Source organism: Cylas formicarius, unplaced genomic scaffold (assembly GCF_029955315.1).
Source record: "Cylas formicarius isolate icCylForm1 unplaced genomic scaffold, icCylForm1.1 PGA_scaffold_7__23_contigs__length_41026272, whole genome shotgun sequence".
In the NCBI taxonomy this organism is placed as follows: domain Eukaryota; kingdom Metazoa; phylum Arthropoda; class Insecta; order Coleoptera; family Brentidae; genus Cylas; species Cylas formicarius.
Genome location: NW_026844352.1, coordinates 37,302,572 through 37,320,087, shown reverse-complemented (window position 1 = coordinate 37,320,087; position 17,516 = coordinate 37,302,572). Strand labels below are relative to the sequence as shown.

At 37.4% G+C, this 17,516-nt stretch overlaps 2 protein-coding genes across 4 annotated transcripts in view; both read left to right on the top strand.

The window, feature by feature from the left end:
* The window catches only part of LOC132705470 (G1/S-specific cyclin-D2-like), a 37,579-nt gene extending 28,672 nt beyond the window's left edge, over positions 1 to 8,907 (top strand). The window contains exons 4-5 of the mRNA XM_060676056.1: positions 4,435 to 4,580; positions 5,811 to 8,907. Coding sequence (XP_060532039.1) covers positions 4,435 to 4,580; positions 5,811 to 5,993 — 329 coding nt within the window. The 3' untranslated portion in view covers positions 5,994 to 8,907. The remainder of the gene's footprint in view (positions 1 to 4,434; positions 4,581 to 5,810) is intronic.
* An 863-nt stretch (positions 8,908 to 9,770) lies between these two features.
* On the top strand, positions 9,771 to 17,509 carry LOC132705322 (probable phosphorylase b kinase regulatory subunit alpha). Of its 3 annotated transcripts, none has more exons than XM_060675844.1 (18): positions 9,771 to 10,338; positions 10,389 to 10,655; positions 10,718 to 10,906; positions 10,956 to 11,108; positions 11,161 to 11,334; positions 11,390 to 11,560; positions 11,615 to 11,767; positions 11,872 to 12,019; positions 12,863 to 13,027; positions 13,086 to 13,256; positions 15,379 to 15,602; positions 15,664 to 15,814; positions 15,870 to 16,062; positions 16,113 to 16,396; positions 16,454 to 16,506; positions 16,567 to 16,716; positions 16,774 to 17,031; positions 17,083 to 17,509. In XM_060675844.1, the coding sequence occupies exons 1-18, from the start codon at positions 9,877 to 9,879 to the stop codon at positions 17,308 to 17,310; spliced, it is 3,594 nt and encodes a 1,197-aa protein (XP_060531827.1). In that variant the 5' UTR covers positions 9,771 to 9,876; the 3' UTR covers positions 17,311 to 17,509. The 3 variants fall into 3 exon arrangements, with proteins under 3 accessions (XP_060531827.1, XP_060531826.1, XP_060531828.1); XM_060675843.1 differs by lacking the exon at positions 11,872 to 12,019 and adding an exon at positions 12,513 to 12,660 and having other exon boundaries at positions 9,772 to 10,338; XM_060675845.1 differs by lacking the exons at positions 9,771 to 10,338; positions 10,389 to 10,655; positions 11,872 to 12,019 and adding an exon at positions 12,513 to 12,660 and having other exon boundaries at positions 10,766 to 10,906; positions 11,172 to 11,334.
* The last annotated feature ends 7 nt before the right edge of the window (positions 17,510 to 17,516 follow it).

Genomic DNA, 17,516 nt, shown 5'->3' with positions numbered 1-17,516 from the left:
AAAATTATCGAATTGACGAACGGTCAACTGAAACCAAGATTTATTGGACTCGCTAATGCACATTTTTTCATGTTTGGTTCAAAACAAAATAAGATTGCCTTCGAAATTGTCATCAATGAGTACCAGCATCTCAGATAGGGAATTTGATCACAATATTGCTTATAAAAGTAAGTTTATGGCATTAAAAGAACCACAGTTCACAAAACGAATAATTTCTTAGTTTCATGTAACAAATATAAGCAATTAAAAATTGTAAAATTTAAATCCTCTTTGAAACGCGCTGTGATTGGCTGTGACCGGTTGTGACGTCAATTCGCTCGTAAGACTACGCGCCAGCCGGACGGTAGCATAGAGAAGCCATTAGAGAACGAACGAACTCCTTCGTCTTGGTGGTTTTAATTTTAATTTTTGGTCCTGATCCTGTCGCTTGCTTTTGTTATCTTGTGTTTATAATCAAAAAGAAAGTTTTGAAAATGACGATTTTTTAAAGGGCCAATCTGATAATTATCTTTGGTGGATATGTTTTTTTGTGAAATCTTTTATACAAAACTCCGAAAGTTTTTGTTTAGCCACTAGCCACTAGTTTTAATCGAATATATTGTAATCAGTGTGTGTAAAGTTTTCTAGTTTTCAAATTCAAAAAAAAAGGATTTTTTTAATCTAGTGGAAACCTAAATTCTGTTAAAATATATTGCCATTGATGACTTAATTCCTATTCCTATCGAGACTCTGCCATAGATGCAAGTTCGCATTATTATCATGTAAAGCACAATAATCACAAATACTCCTTTACACGAGCCAAAAATCGACGTAAATAATATAATTCTCGGCCTATAACCTGAGAATAACATGTCGCCGTATCGATCGAAACGTAGCGGTATGACGTCACGATCATTCCCGCCAGATTAGAATAGCCGGGTGTCACAACTTGAATTAATTATTGCAACTTAAATATTGGGTTTGGAGTCTTGATATTTGGTATGCATTATTTCTATACCTAAACAATTGTATTAAAGAAATAAAGTTCAAGTTCCATATTGTCCAAGTTGGATTTCACTTTTAATTGCTGACATCTTTGTACCTCAAGCCAGGTCCGAGGAATAAGTAATTTTGAGTAATTTGAAGTAACGAAATCGGAAGCAATGAACTACACCAGAGAACCACTATCAAAGCTCTGAAGTCTGATCGGAGAGACGAGGCTAGAGATCGGAGGTTCTCAGGCTTTTTTTCTCATAGACCATTTTTAAAATTGGTTTCGGTGGACGCCTGCAGCTACATTTCTGGATATGCAATAGGCAAGTTTTTACAGGTAACCGGAACCACTTTCGTATAATTAACGAACAAGTCACAAAATAGATATCCGGATCGCGTTGATTGAAGAGGGTTAATGGAATAACTTAAAGGAACCAGAACGGTCCTGTTAAAACCACAACTCACTCTTGCGTACGAAAACTTAAGACAGTTCTAAAACGGTCCCCGCAAGAACCTGAACAAAGTTAGCAGACGTAAAAGATGTCCCCAGTCTGTCTGGCATTGCGTGTTCCGTCCCTGGCCTCTGCAAACGCGAACACACGCAGTTTCCTCCACGATTCCCCTTGTACAAAAACTGGCCTGCGTTGCCGCCTTTCAGAAGACGATCGAGTACGGAATGCGTTCGTCCGTCGTTGGCCCGGCGGGTCCCAAACACGTCTCGTTCTCACGATCCGAGGCGGCTCTCAAGGTCTTTCTCGGTCTCGCGCGACGGATGTTGCAGGACCAAGAGGCAGCCGATCCCCGAGGAACGGCGAACATTGAAAAGTGCCGCCCGCCCGCAGGAAAGCATTATATAGACCTATTTGATTAGCGCTTTGTTGCGGGGTTTTTAATGACACCGAAAATAGATGTGTGTCATATACAGTTCCATAAAGCGCCATTCAACGCTTCGGCTTTTTCGGCATTGCTACTACGCTGGTGCAAGACGAATGCAAGTAGAAATCATAAAACTCGACGACAAAAAATAGCAAAGATGTAATATATAAACAAGTGTTCATGAAATATAGCGAGATGTGGCAACGGTGTTAATGACAAATCTCCGACTTCTTCTTCTGAGCAGTTCGTGCGAGATAACCAGGCATTCTGTGCTTTTCGCAATACCCTTTTTGAGTTCTAAGGCGATTCCTTCCGATGCGCCTCTGCATGAATAACGTGGCACAACTCTCAAACAAGTTAGTTATTCACAAACTATGAATAATGTCTTATAAGATTCGTTCCAGCAGGTCCTAAGTGTTACAGCGTTCCAGCATTGTTTTCCGACAATTCTAGAACCGTGAGACTGGTACCCCAGATTTTTTTTCTAATTTTAATTTTGCACATGCGTTGAAACCAATTTTGCGGTGGTTGCATAAATCTCTTTTGAATTCTTCTAGTTTGTTTACTTTGAGGTTTACTGGCGTCTAAGTTAATTTGTCGTTATATTCAGCGAAATACAAAACATCAGAAACGCAAAAAATAACCATTATTTAATTAATTGGTGGATACTCAGTGCTAAATCCTAAGTTAGGTCAAAAACGGCTGGAGAGGATCTCTGCTTTAGTTTGAAGTTGGTGCTACAACGTCGAGGATAATTTTTTCAGGACTTAAACGGGGCTATTAATGCGTGGAAGCATTAAATTCATTTACGGGTTATCACCGTCGTAGAGACGCGCGAGTTTCTTCACGCTTCGTAGACGAGACGATAAGGACGGTGCCAAGCCTTGGGGGGTCAGAATTTCCCTCCAAACGACAGGCGTAATCGCGTTAAGTCGTCGCATTTGTATTATCGATGATTTTTCTTAATGAGCCGAGGCCGCAGGCATGCCATCTGTTCCGTGCATTGACGTGGTTAACGTCGATCTACGAAGGTCCATTAATATAGCTACGTAGCATTCTCAAGATACAGAAAATTCGGCGCCTAAAAAATGGGAAAGACAAAATGACGTCTGCGGAAGAATAGCAAAATCGAAACATCCGAGTCAATATCTTATACGAAGGTTGCACGACATCACTGCCGAGTATATCGCGCAATGGTTATAGTTTTATTTATATTAGTGTTTGTGATAAGTTGAAAATGAGGTTGTGCGAACAAAATTTAACGTTTCGACTAGGACTCGGTTTGGAAGCTGAGCTGAGCTAAAGTTGCAGGTAGAGGCGCAATCCTTTGGGTGAAGACCCTAACCTATAAAATTACACTTTCTGTACATGTATCAGATTTGTCCAACATGAGGCAACCAAAACCGGTTGGCTCATCACCTAGATCGCCAATTCGAACTGCTATAACAGCACGGACAGAAAATGATCTACAAAAATCCTCTCGTTTTACGTTCAATCATGAAATTTATGACTGCGAGACAAGATCACAAGGTAATTTAGGAGAATTAGTGTTGGATTATGTAGACATTTGACTTTTAATCAGTTTCCACTTGAATTAAAAAATATCCCTAAAAAAGTGAAAGTTACATTTAAATATAATATAAAAATAAAAATACGTATATTTGATTAGGTAGAATATTAGCTATAAATGTTTAATTTTGATTGATTTTGATGTAGGTGATGTCGTATTATATTATATTTATATATTATATTTAATATATAAAAAATCAAATATAGCCCGTCTGAATCGAAGTAGTCACGATGTGATGTCAGTTTTGAATGAGCGCGCCAATGGCCACTTCGATTGGAAGTTCCTGGCGCGATGGTTCATTTTTTAATGGACGCGTTTCATTCCTTTCGCGTCGTGTTTGTTTAGTGATAGCATCGTCGCGGTTAAATTATGAAAATAGTGAATATAAAGTGATCGGTCGATCTCTTGGACACGCAACATCGCGCCCCGAAGAAAAACGCACCGGCAACCGACTAATGGGTTCGAATATGGTACGACGTGATTTAGCGGATGGTCTTTTTTACGCGAGGAATGCCACTCGGAGACGATCACTTCGGGCCTATACCAACGGTCTTATGCGGCGGTTGTGGTTTTTGTAAAAGTGCCGAATTCGCCTGATTTGCATTGAAAGTGCGGAGCGCTAAAACGAGGGACAATTCGCAATGTTGACAAGTTAATGGGTCAGAAATTCGTCTCTCAGTGCGGTTTTCTAGAGGCTAGAGCTAGAGGCGTCAGAAAAATGTACATTTTTCATTTTTATTATAGGTAAACGAATGGTTTTTGTTTACCTTCTCTTATATATCTAATTCAATTAGTTTCAACTTTTCTTAGGACACGTACTATCAGTTCAATCTTTCAACAACTTGCTTTGTAAAAATCTTTTTGGGACACACTGGATTTAACTAATGCTGAAACACTCATCCAACTCGCTATTGTCACTACCAAAAGTAATTAAAACTAAATCAATCTTTTGACTTTGACTACGACTACGACTACGATTTATAGAAAATGGTTTTAACAGTACGTCTTTGTTTCAGAATTCGAGTTCTCCAGGTATCACCCCAGCATCATCGCTTGTTCGAGCATAGCTTCGGCCTTATTCGGTTTGGGTTGGACGACGAAGAGCGGGCACGCGACTGACGCCCTCCTGCAGCAACTGACTGAAATAACGAATATAGAAAAGGTAAAGAATCACTTGAAACTTCTTTAATTGTACTGTCGAATTTGAAACTGTTTTGCGTGTAATGTTTCTTAATTTTATTTCACAATGAAACTCTTGAAAACTGGTAATATGTGCCCGTGATTTGATTCACCTGAAATTCGTATTTTCCTAAATTACACTACTTTTGATTTTTTATCATGGATGTTGTTCAAATCGCAAATATTTTTGGCCGCTTGGTAATCGTTTGACCTTGAAACGACCTTTGCCAACGAAATATTTCCCAACCGATGATCCTTTAATGGTGACAGTAAACGAATTGATACTGAAATGCGTTTTTAACTCTAGATACACGGGTGAAATCGAATCTTACCTCATAACTTAATTAAACAATTAAATCGCGGGTCAAAATATTTGCCGGGTCCCCGAAAATATCACGAAATTAACGAGAATTCAATTAAGGCAGGTAGAAATTTTTACGCAGAAGAGTCGCAAGTTAACATCAAAGGTATCGATATCTGGGTTCGTTCGGTTCAGTTTAAAAATGTTCGAAAATAAATATCAAGAACCGGCAAAACAGGGCCGTTTATCAATACCGGATACGGCGGTAGACAAACAATAAATTTTTAACAGCCTTGATGTGTGGATGTGTGAGCTTGTACGTGTCTACGTTTCAAATTCATAACGTATTAGCGACGAGCCATTCATAAAGTTTCGTTCAAACGGCGTTTTTGAAAAAAAAAAAAACTCCCGCGACGCCTTCTTACCGCGGCGTACATTGGACATGTGTCCACGACAGTTTTTATATGTGAATGTTCAATCAACCTTTCGGAAGGCTAGCCGTCACACTCGGAGCTCATACATAGCGGTGACAATTTGAATTTTTTAAACAAAAATCCATGACCTACTGTGATTCTTTGGGGAATATTTCCTGACTGGTTGTCAGGAGCCATGGGATCTTCCAAAAATTAAATAAAATAGAAATACCGACATTTTTCTTCAAAAACTATTAGAATAGTGAATTTTCAAGAAGATTTTTAACTCTTTTTTGACAGTTAAACAATAATGGTCACAAAACGAGAGCGTGGAGTGTGAACTTCAATTTGATTAACAATTGTTGCGGTGTCGCCAGAAAAATATTGTGACAACCACGGCAGTAAATCATTTAGACCGGAAAAATGAGGCTTTATAACCTAAGGTCTAGAATATACCGTCTATTTTCCTCGCAAGTCAGGTCCCCTTGTTTTATTTCAGGATTACGTCGAGGAATGCCTGCACCAAATCGAGTGCATGCTTAAGGAGTCAGCCGGTTATTCGGAAGCGTCGAAACAGTCAGAGACGTCGATCAGGCCTGACGAATTCACGCCCCCGCCTCCGGCAAAAAACCCCGAGATTCAGGTTCTCACCCCAACTGACGTGCACGACATCCATTTTTAAAAGTGTGTTGGTCCATTATGTGTTCTAGTGATATATTAATATTTTTATTTAGCGCTTCCAAAAACATTTTTCAAATTGAATTTAGTTTTTAAAACGTGCCCGAATAAGGTGTTTGTATATATAGTGAAAAAGTGTACCTTAATTCCCATTTCGTCGTTCGCAACGCGCCGTATTTTAATGGGCAGCGGATAGGGAGGCACCATATCAAACTTCTTTTTCCTCTTTGTTTTTTACTACCTGTTGGGCACGAGCACAGGGGTCGTTCGCTCAAAACATGAACCGACTTATACGAAATTCAATAATTTTCAACTGCGGAAAGCTTCTTTTAAAATTACATTTATACAATTAGCAGGCCACATAAAAGTGTGCCCCCTCCACTCTCCTTGAAATGCGACGCGCGACAAAATCCAAGTATATAACGAGTGCCTTTCGTTAAGATAATGGAGAATGACGGACGTGAAGAGAATTCATTTCGGGGGAAGGCATCAAAATACGCTTCGAATAAAAAATGAGAAAGCTATATAATTGTGACACCGTGTATTATTTTTTTATATGGTTGCAGCCCCGACGTGGGCGATATGCCACAGAAAAAGGTTCCGACAATTTGTAGGTTTCTAAATAGGTAAAAAGACAGCATGCTGTGATAAACGAACTATTGTCCCTGTTAAAATCTTTTGCTGAAATCGATACGAATATCCCCAACTTATCTCGCAGGCGATATCTCTGACTATTTAGCGTTGTTCTAGTCCGAATTACTTGAAATTTGCTGGTACAGGATAAATTTCAACGATTTTCTCGTCAATCATATGATATCCGATTACCACTAGAAACGCGGGCATTTTATTTTTGCGTGAAACTCGCACAAGTCTTTGCGAAAGGCGATAACGGGGCGGTCAAATATGAGTTTGCTCCACACGCTGAGCACTGTTGCTGCAATGGCCAATAACATTGTTTTCAAATCTTAATTTTCCATTTTTATTCATTTCGTACAGCTGCTAGGTATATAGAGCTCCTTGGCTGTGCTACACTATGGGAATTTATGAAGCAACTGTGGAAAAAATGTTGAAAGGGTTTTTAACCAATGACCTTGCGGCATTCAACAACCAACAAGGCTGCTAAAGGACGTCAATAAAAATAAATAAGAACTAAAAGTTCAGATCTTCTCGAAATTATATATTATGACATGACAATTGTTTCGACAATGCCGTGTCTTTATCAAATGTGATTTGACAGATGACATTTGATAAAGACACGGTGTTGTCGAAACAATTGTCATGTCATAATATATAATTTCGTGAAAATCTGAACTTTTAGTTTTTATTTATTTTGATAAATGGATTTTCATCAAGTAAAAGCCACCTCAGTTCAATCGACGTCAATAAATATCGTGTGTGGAGGCGTAGGGGGAAAATAACTTCTTCAAGAAAATATCGATGCCGCCTGCGGTGCAAAAATATTTACCATAGTAGGACCACTATATTAACTAATAGCTATATGGTTTATTTGAGTAATCGGTAAAGACTTTTAAAATTACAATATTACCTTTTGGATAAAAGCATTAAAAATTTTACCCTAAACGTTATGAAATACTTTATAACCACATATTCTATTGTTTGTCGACTTTTAGGTTGATTATCTTATTCAGATAAATCAATTTCGTCTGAAGAAATAAGTAGACGAAAACTAAAAATCATTCTATTTGATGCCCAGAAATCAATGGAAGCATAGAGGAGCCAATTATTTCTTCGCTCTGTACCAAACATAATTTAATGTACCTATTTTGAGCACCTATTTAGAGAACCTTCCCATCATTTTGAACTTGACATATATTTTTGATCTGTGCAATATAAAAAAACCAAATTTGATACGTAAATATAATTTAAAAAAAAAACTATATATAGTATTGTAAACCTTTTTGTGTGGATATACAAAAAAGAATAGTCATTTTTTTTCTGTAAATAGTAAATAGGTAATGTCAAAGTTTTTTGAAAATTTTGTTCCTAATGAAATCCATTTATTAGATTTAATTACATAGAAATAGGTTACTAACTGAAAATATAAACGAAAGTATTCCATCGCTGAGCACAATGAAAAATTTGTGTTTTGGCGATGGTTGCTACAACCTAAAGACTGCTCGATTTTTGAAAGTAATGTTACTATATATCCGTAAAATTAGAGAACCTCTACGCATATCAATTAGGAAACTAAAACTATAATCATAGATCTACAATAGAGAAGTATGGTTTTGTTTAATTTTCCGAAGATTGTTTTTTTAGTTGCTTTGAAGTCGTTGTTATATCTCGCATTATTTATAATAAATGAAATACATGTATCGTTTATTTTGGGATAGGTGCATTCAAATTTTCACGTTCATTTCATATGGCGATTTTCCGTGCAAACTTGTAATTCCTGTACGAGGCATTATGTTGTTTTGCATGGCGTATCAAATGAGGAGTTGATTTATAAGCTACCATATGGTTTGGCTGTTAGCTTTTTACTGTATTTTGTGATTATAATTTCTATTCTATAGTATATTTTAGGTGATCGAAAAGTGATTTTAAATTGATACAAAAAAAAAAATTATGTACCCAATAATACAAAAATTATGAATGTATATTTAGACGCACTTGCTGGGCAGAATAACATAACTTTTTACATTGTATGCTTTATTTTTTGTAAATACACAAAAATTGTTAATATTTAGTTACTTTTATCGATGATATAGTTGTCTTTATTTTTTGTATATAGTTTTGAGCCTCTGTACACACCATCCAATCAACAGCATTTCCACTGCCATATTATTACGTTGGTTACACTACTTATTTCGATGCTCATTTATTTACAATAGTTCAATTACATATACCTCACAATCAGCGTTCTGTGCCTTACAGTAAATATTTTATATTTTATTGTATATTTTTAATATAATATAGTTTATTGTTTATATAATGCTTTGTACATTTTATCTTTATAAGAATATTTTATAATTAAAAAAGTTTTCTAAATGCGCGTTGTTTATTTACCTGTTGATTTCTGTGAGAAAACTTTCCCCAAACACTTTGGTCATATTATTAATCGTTTTTACATAGAAGAAGCAAAATATCTAATACGCGCTACCACCCATATCAAGAATTTGTACCCCCGTTACGATACTGACGTTGTTCTCCTTCTTATTTTTATTGGCACAGTATGCTGGGATCATTCGGGAAAATTTTTTTCTAAATCTCAAAAGATATTACTACATAACGTAAGCTGGTGACTTCGTGAGGAAACCATTGCACATGGCGGACGTTGCTCCTGCCCGGTTCCAAAAATTTGTAGAAATCGGTCGAAATTAGTGTCGTTTAAAGAAAATATTGTTATGTATATTTGTTATCCGAAGTGTTAGAGACGTAGTGTATACAAGTTTGGGAAATAGTGTTCGTCTTACGCGGATGTACACGGATTCGTGATGTGTAATTCCATGAGGTGTATGTTAACACGGTTGCCGGATGTCTTGTATTCACGCTGGTAACCAGGCCGGATGGGATCGGATATCCCGTATAAGATAATTGCGGTCGTCATTTTATGACAATTTATTTAGAAGTTTTTTCCGTTGTTGTATACGTTAAATAACCTGGAAGATGATGGATTGGTCCAGACCCTTCTCTTAAGAAGGCATTCTTTAGGATACCTGAATAATGTGAAAAATTGTGTAAGCTGGCCGAATGACCGTAGGCAGTCGTGGCCATTAGAAGTAAAGAATGAAGAAGAAGAAACCTAAGCTGGTTTATTTATTTATATTCATTTTAAAGGGAATTGACATTGAAATGTCATTGGTAAACTTGCCAAAATAAAAGTTTGCTTTATAAATTTCCCGTTTTCTAATTAAAAATCGGACAAAATGCGAAGTCGAAGTAACTCCGGTGTTCGCCTGGATTATTACCAGCGAGTGGTTCATAAAATAATTATGTCAAAGCAAAATCCAGTAACTGGTCTATTTCCTCTTAGCGAGAGCAACAAGCATGCATGGATTAGGGATAACGTTTACTGCGTAATGTCCGTATGGGGCTTGTCAATGGCATATAAAAAAATGGCAGATCAGGATGAAGATCGGGCGAAAACATATGAACTCGAGCAGTCCTGTGTTAAACTCATGAGAGGTTTGTTAATGGCCATGATGCAGCAGAAGGATAAAGTGGAAAGGTTTAAGCAGACACAGAACCCTCTTGATTCATTGCATGCAAAATATGATTCTGAAACTGGACAGATTGTTGTTGGGGACAATGAATGGGGCCACTTGCAAATTGATGCCATATCTCTATACTTATTAACCTTAGCTCAAATGACTGCATCTGGTTTGCAAGTTAGTTTGTGTCTCTACCCTGATTATCATGTTTCATATTCTATTTTTAGATTGTATTTAATTTGGATGAGGTAGCGTTTATCCAAAATTTGGTATTTTACATAGAGTGTGCTTATTGTACCCCTGATTATGGTGTATGGGAGAGAGGAGATAAATCTAATCACGGACTACCGGAATTAAATGCGAGTTCCATTGGAATGGCTAAGGCAGCATTAGAAGCAATGAATGAATTAGATTTATTTGGTGCTAGAGGCGGCCCATATAGTGTAATACATGTTTTAACTGATGAAGCTCAGAAATGTCAAGCGGTGTTACAGGTAATTTTATTGAATAAATGGTGCTAGATGTTAAAACATAACATTTCCTGGTCTTGTCTTAGTCAATGTTACCGAGAGAGTCAAGTTCAAAAGAAATAGATAGTGGCTTATTATCAGTTATTAGCTATCCGGCATTTGCTGTTGATGATCCTGGTCTTATAAACTATACTAGGCATTGTATACTGGAAAAGTTGTTAGGTCGTTATGGTTGCAAACGCTTCTTGAGGGATGGGTATAAGACCCCTAAAGAGGTAAGTACTTTTTTGAAAAAAATTGTTTCTTGAATTCAATACATTTTAGGACCCGAACCGTTTATATTATGAACCTTGGGAATTAAGAATGTTTGAACATATTGAATGTGAGTGGCCCATGTTTTTTTGTTATTTAATTTTGGATTGTCTCTTTATGAATAACAGAGATGGTGCTGCAGATTACACTGAACGCCTGGAAGAGGTATTGAATAATTTACACATATTATAAAATTCTTTCAAATTTTTGATTTGAGGTTATGATTAGAACTGAGGATGGTTTAAAATTAGTGCCGGAACTGTATGCAGTACCTGCGGAACTCGTGGCTGCCGAGTATAGAGAACCTGGAAGCCAGCAACGAATACCATTAGGTCAGACTACTTTCTTGTGGGCTCAGTCTTTGTACATTATTGGAAAGTTGTTACAAGAAGTTAGACTGTTGAATCAAAATTCTTGTTTGCTTCCACATAGTTTATTATTTTTAGAAATTTTTGGCTCCAGGTGAACTGGATCCATTAAATCGGAGGTTGTGCTCAGAAAAGAAACCTGATGTGGTGGTACAGGTTGTAATACTGGCAGAGGACTGTGAAATTAGGGATAAGCTGATGGAACACGATATTGCGGTTCAAACCATTGCGGAGGTTGCACCGATTGAAGTAAAATTGCTTCAAAATTGTCAAAATTTGAAAATATTTTTAGTTGTTGTTTAGGTTCAACCCGCACGAGTTTTATCCCACCTTTACACTTATTTGGGTAGAAATAAAAAATTGGGTCTGTCGGGCAGAAAATCCAGAGACGTGGGCATTCTGAGCACAAGCAAATTGTACCTTCTGGGTGATAAAATATTTGCTTTTACTCCCCAGGTGAGTTTTCATTAAATTTCAATGCAAGAGAAGTGGAGAGTAGCATAACTAGTTCAAAATAAATCGCTGACCATTTTTAATTTTTTTTTGCATTGTTTCTTTAGTTTACCGATTTGTCGCACAATTACATAGCCTCTGACTATGAGCTCATGATCGACATTTACAAGAGTGAGATAAATTTTTTGAAGTCAAGTTGGCAAAACATGTTGGGTAGGCCGTTGGTCACAATAGTGTGCAGAAGGTTGCAGTTAGGTACATACGTTTTGGGAAATAACATGTGCGGACATCATTTGCTGAAGCTGAGTATATGAGCGTTCAACCTTATCGATTTTTATCTGCATAAATAAATAAATAAATAAATAAATTAAATTACCCAGTCTTGTCTCTCTGATATACTCAGTACTAGCTTTAATCATTTTATTCGTTCATTTATCAGCAAATTAACGGCGTACAGGGTGATTCTTTATCAGTCTTGTGGTCAGGAAAATATCAAAATAGACACAGGAGTGTCAGAGAAAAATAATAAAATAATAAAAATAATATTCCAACATTATCGCAATATTGTTTATGAAACACCCTGTACCAATATTCTTTTAATGTTTTTTTTTTTGCTTTCTACTGTAATGTTTTGTTTTCAACGGAAGTTTTTGTGTATTATTTGTGGCTCCAAATCAAATATAATTTTATAGAGTTTGCTCTAGTAGTTGAATTACTAAATATTATTTGCATGTCTGACCCTTTCTAGAATATTGACATGAACGAGTACTATACCAGCTACGATATGGCGCTTCTGGCCGATAAACTAGTTGCCCATCTAGCTTTCCTAACCATCACATGGCGTAACATGCTCGGAAGACCTACTATTACTATTGTCGCTACAAAGCACTACTTAGGTATGGTAGGCTCGATTCCTATATTAAACCAACCACTATCTCATTAAAGCAGTGACAAGTGTTCAGTTGATTTTATGTGGGAGATATTTAAAGCAATAAAGCAAAATACTTTGTTAGGATCATTCATTGTTGTGTTAATGCTTCAAGCATTTTACGTTATGGATCTGCGGCCTCGTCAATTTTAATTTTCTTAACGCGCTAGAAAACGGGAAGATACCGCTGGCGATGGTAACCACAATGAAGAAACTCAAATCTGGATATATCAGCGGTACACGCGTCACCCTGGGACAACTCAACGACTTTTTAAGTACCAGTTCTATCACTAATTTAAGCTTTCTCGGGTGTCACGAGGAGGGAATGCCCGACAGTAAGTGTTTTATCAACCCAAACTGTCGAAAGTAACGAAAGAAACGTTTTCGTTTTAGAGTTAAACCCTCAAGTCCACCAATACTTGGAAGAACATCTGGTGAAGTCGTTGTCTCACAGGTCCATGTTGTTAATGCCGAATGCTCCGAGAAATCGTAACAGGCACTATCTCAAGAGGAAAATGTCAGTGCGTGGAGCCGTTAAAAAAACCAGGTCCATAAACGTTGACGGTAAGTTAATTTTAATTTGGCCTTTTTTAAATTCCTACAAACTTGTTTAAAGGGTTTCAAATTACTTTACTTTACACTTAAGTTTAAATGTTAAATTACAAAGTATACCGATCATCAATTTTACAATAGGTTCATAAACATAACAGACACAACATTTTGTAAAAATGAAGTTGAATTTCTGGAAAAAGGTTTCAAATTTAACTTACAACACTCGCACACTAATAGAGAATTACACTGTTTAGGAATCGATTGTAAATTAGCAATTAAGGACATTAACGATTCTAATTTAAACAAACATTAATAGATAACAACAAACACAAAAAAAATTCTCAAATGTCACTAGTTAAAACTATCAAAAACGTGCAGATAAAGGGAAGACAGTCATAGCTATTGATCTCCCAGAATATATTTCAAAAACCAACAATTTTCTTAAACCAGAACATTTCTTTCGTATCAAACAAAATCCTACTGAGTTATATCAAAAACAAGTCAAGGATGTAATTGCTAGCTCCACACTATTTAGTGACAAAGACAAATATTTTTTAACAATTATGAATCCACAACCGCCTAAATTATATTCTTTAGTTAAATTACATAAAGAAGATATGCCGATTAGACCAGTGGTGTCCTATGTCACAGCTCCAGCAGTTAAACTCTCTACAAAATTAGTAAATATTTTAAAGTTCCACACCAACCAAAATTTGCAATAAAAAATTCTTTTGAATTGATCAACAAAATTAAAGATATCAAAATCCCTTCTAACGCAACTCTATTGTCTTTTGATGTACAAAACTTATTTCCCAGTATTCCACCTATGGATGTGATAGATTTAGTAGATTTGACCCTAACTCGGAAGCAGGTTAACCCATTGGTGAAACAAGATTTATTAGATTGCTTAATAGTATCTTTAGACCAAAATTATTTTGAATTTAATGGACAGATTTATATCTCTAAAGAAGGTTTGATTATGGGAAACCCACTTAGTCCTTTGTTAGCCGAGATTTTTACGGATAATTTGGAAAATATCATACTAGAACATCTTTTAAGTAAAAGTTTTTTATGGTGGTATAGATATGTGGACGATGTCTTTGCTTGCTTTGTTGGAACGGACAGACAATTGAATTCTTTTTTAAATTACATTAACCCAATACATAATCGTATAAAATTCACTATCGAGATTAAACAGGATAACTCTATTAATTTTTTAGACTTAACTATTACGAAAGTGCAAAACAAATTAGATTTTTCAAACATTTGTCAAAATGTGGTTTAAAAATAGCTTTCAGAACTAACAACACAATAGGAAAATATTTAAAAAACAATAAATCGAAATGTCCAAAATCCCAAAAATCAGGTGTCTACAGGTTGAAATGTGGATCTTGTCCTAAAATTTATATTGGACAAACAGGTAGATCCTTCAAGAAACGCATTAACGAACATATAAAAGTGTTTGAAAACAATAGTCTAGATTCTAATTATGCTACACACTTAAATACAGAAAAACACCTTTTTGACGACAATTTTGATATCTTACAGACACAAAAAGTAGAAAATTAAATTTATTGGAAGCCATGGAGATTAACAAAACGAGACATTCAAATTTATTGCTTAACGATCAATTAGATTTAAATACCTCTCTTTATTGAACTTAAATTCTCGCAACAACTTTAATTAAGGTTTTATGGTCATTTTTCGGTATATATAGTAGCAGGTAGTTTGTAAATATTACATTTGATAAAGACACGGTGTTGTCGAAATAATTGCCATGTCATAATATATAATTTCGTGAAAATCTGAACTTTTAGTTCTTATTTATTTTTTTTAAATGTTCCCCGCAAAAGTTTTCGAACCTTTCGAGTGAATCACTTTTTAGCTTTATTATTCATTTAAATGTTTTATTTTCCTGCCATCCATTAGTGGAGAGTAAGTATTATAAAATATAGGATAAACATCTAAGTAAGTGCTTACCTCACTTGTTAATTAACAGTTCGCCACGTGGTAAGGCCCGTTACACATCGATAAACAATAAACACTGCTTTTAACTTTTCCTAAAAACAAAACCACCCTCGAGCGATGTTTAAGATGGTTTAACAACGACCCTCGTCATTTTTGATCTGATTAGCGGAAACGTTGGGCATGGAAAGTAACGTAACATTGGAAAGAAGAGGTTCGATGTTTTTTACGGCGAACCCGATCGATGCCGTCGATAATGGGCGTCGGGAAATTAGATCCCCCACCCCTGAAGAAGAGAAAAAGGTGCGAAAAGAAGCCGGAAAAAAGGAACTACCTGCTATAAGCGCGCCCAAACATAGGACCCAAAGCGAAACTCAGTACGCCGATACCGAGGTCAGAACCTATTCCTCAGCGATCAGTTTTTAAGCACAGAAAAATAAAGTAGTCGGTTTAGGTTGATGAACTGTTTGCGATGTTGCGCGAATCGGAATCCCTGGACGAGCAAGGAGACATATTGCAGTACCTGGTCGATTCGAACGGTCTGGATTTCAACACCGGCATGTTGGAGTACGGCAAAGTCGTTACGGTGCGAGACTTGCTGAAAGGTGCGCGGTCGTTTTTTAATCTTCATTGGGAATAAAATTTACGGCAATTTAATAGGGTTGTACGAGAAGGCGTGTCAACAAAAAATGTGGGGTTTGGTACGTCACACGGCGGGCATGTTGGGAAAACGCGTCGAAGACCTGGCTAAATCCGTCACCGATCTTTTGGTTAGGCAGAAGCAGATCACAGTAGGTATGCCACCGAACAACGAACATACCATCACGGCGCCGTTACCCGAAAGCGAACTTAGGTACTGATCGTCATTGGATATATTCGTGTATACTATCGGACCGTTCTCAGACTTCTCATTCACGAAGCGTACGGAGAAGACGACAGTACCGCGATGCTGACCCAAGAGCTCCTCGTCTATTTGGCCATGTTTATCCGCACCGAGCCGCAATTGTTTTTGGAAATGCTGAGATTGAGGGTGGGCCTTATAATTCAAGTGATGGCCACGGAACTGTCGCGCACCCTAATTTGCGACGGCGACGAAGCGTCCGAGCACTTGCTCAACTTGAGCCCCTTCGAAATGAAAAATCTGTTGCACCATATTATTAGCGGCAAGGAGTTCGCGATAAGTAGCGGTACGCAGGTCTCTCGTAGCGTTTAGCACGTCGCCATTTGATTCTGTTTGGTTGCAGTCGGACGGGGTAACTTTTCCATAGTCAGCAACAAGTCGAGTCGAATTAGTAAAGTAAGTTTTTGAGGTCGTCTTGGTGCTCGCCGTCAACTCTCCTATCCATGTATTCCGCAGAAAAGTCACATTAGTTTGGCTACCGATACGTCGTCCGACGACATAGAACCTGACCGCCAAGGCCAGTGGTTGAGGAGGCGGCGACTAGACGGCGCTTTGAATAGGGTCCCGCGGGATTTCTATCCGAGGGTATGGAGCGTTCTCGAAAGGGTAATTCCGACGTTCTAACGCCCCAGGTTGATAGTTTTTGATAATGAATATGTTAAGTGTCACGGCATCGAGATAGCTGGAAAAGTGCTGCCCCAAACGTTGACCCAGGAAATGACACCGGGAGAACTGAAATTCGCGTTAGCGGTCGAGACAGTTCTGAATACGATCCCGCAGCCCGAATACAGGCAACTCATTGTGGAAGCGCTCATGGTGCTCACGTTGGTGGCGGAATACAACGTGGCCCCGTTTCTAGGCAACATCGTCCAGATCGAGTATTTGGTTCATCAAGCGAACGAACTATTTTTGGAAGATCAAGTAATATTGTCGCCCTATTTTGTACTAAAAGTTATTCCAACGTTGTTCCAGATCAAATGCGACGGAGACGCGACACTGTGCTGCGCGAAGCCGAAAGAGCTGCGCGAAACCACCAACACAGGCGGCCTGTTGTGCGGCGGCGCCGCTTACATCTGTCAACATTTTTACGACAGCGCCCCCAGCGGCGCTTACGGTACTATGACCTACCTAACCAGAGCGATCGCGTTGTACTTGGAGTGTTTACCGAAAGGGGGCGAATTGGAATGCACGATAAGTTAAGGTTTACAAATTGAGGCGTTAAAAAACCGCTATTGTAGCAACCGACTTTTCTTGAGAGTCTTAGTTTAGAGGTTAAACTGTAGTACACAGGTTTTCTTTGAAACACGCGCCATACAATTTTCATTTTCATCGCTTTTCATACATCGAATCATGTTTTGTCTTTTGAGGTATGGATTGTAGAGGAAATTATAAACACAGTTTTCAAC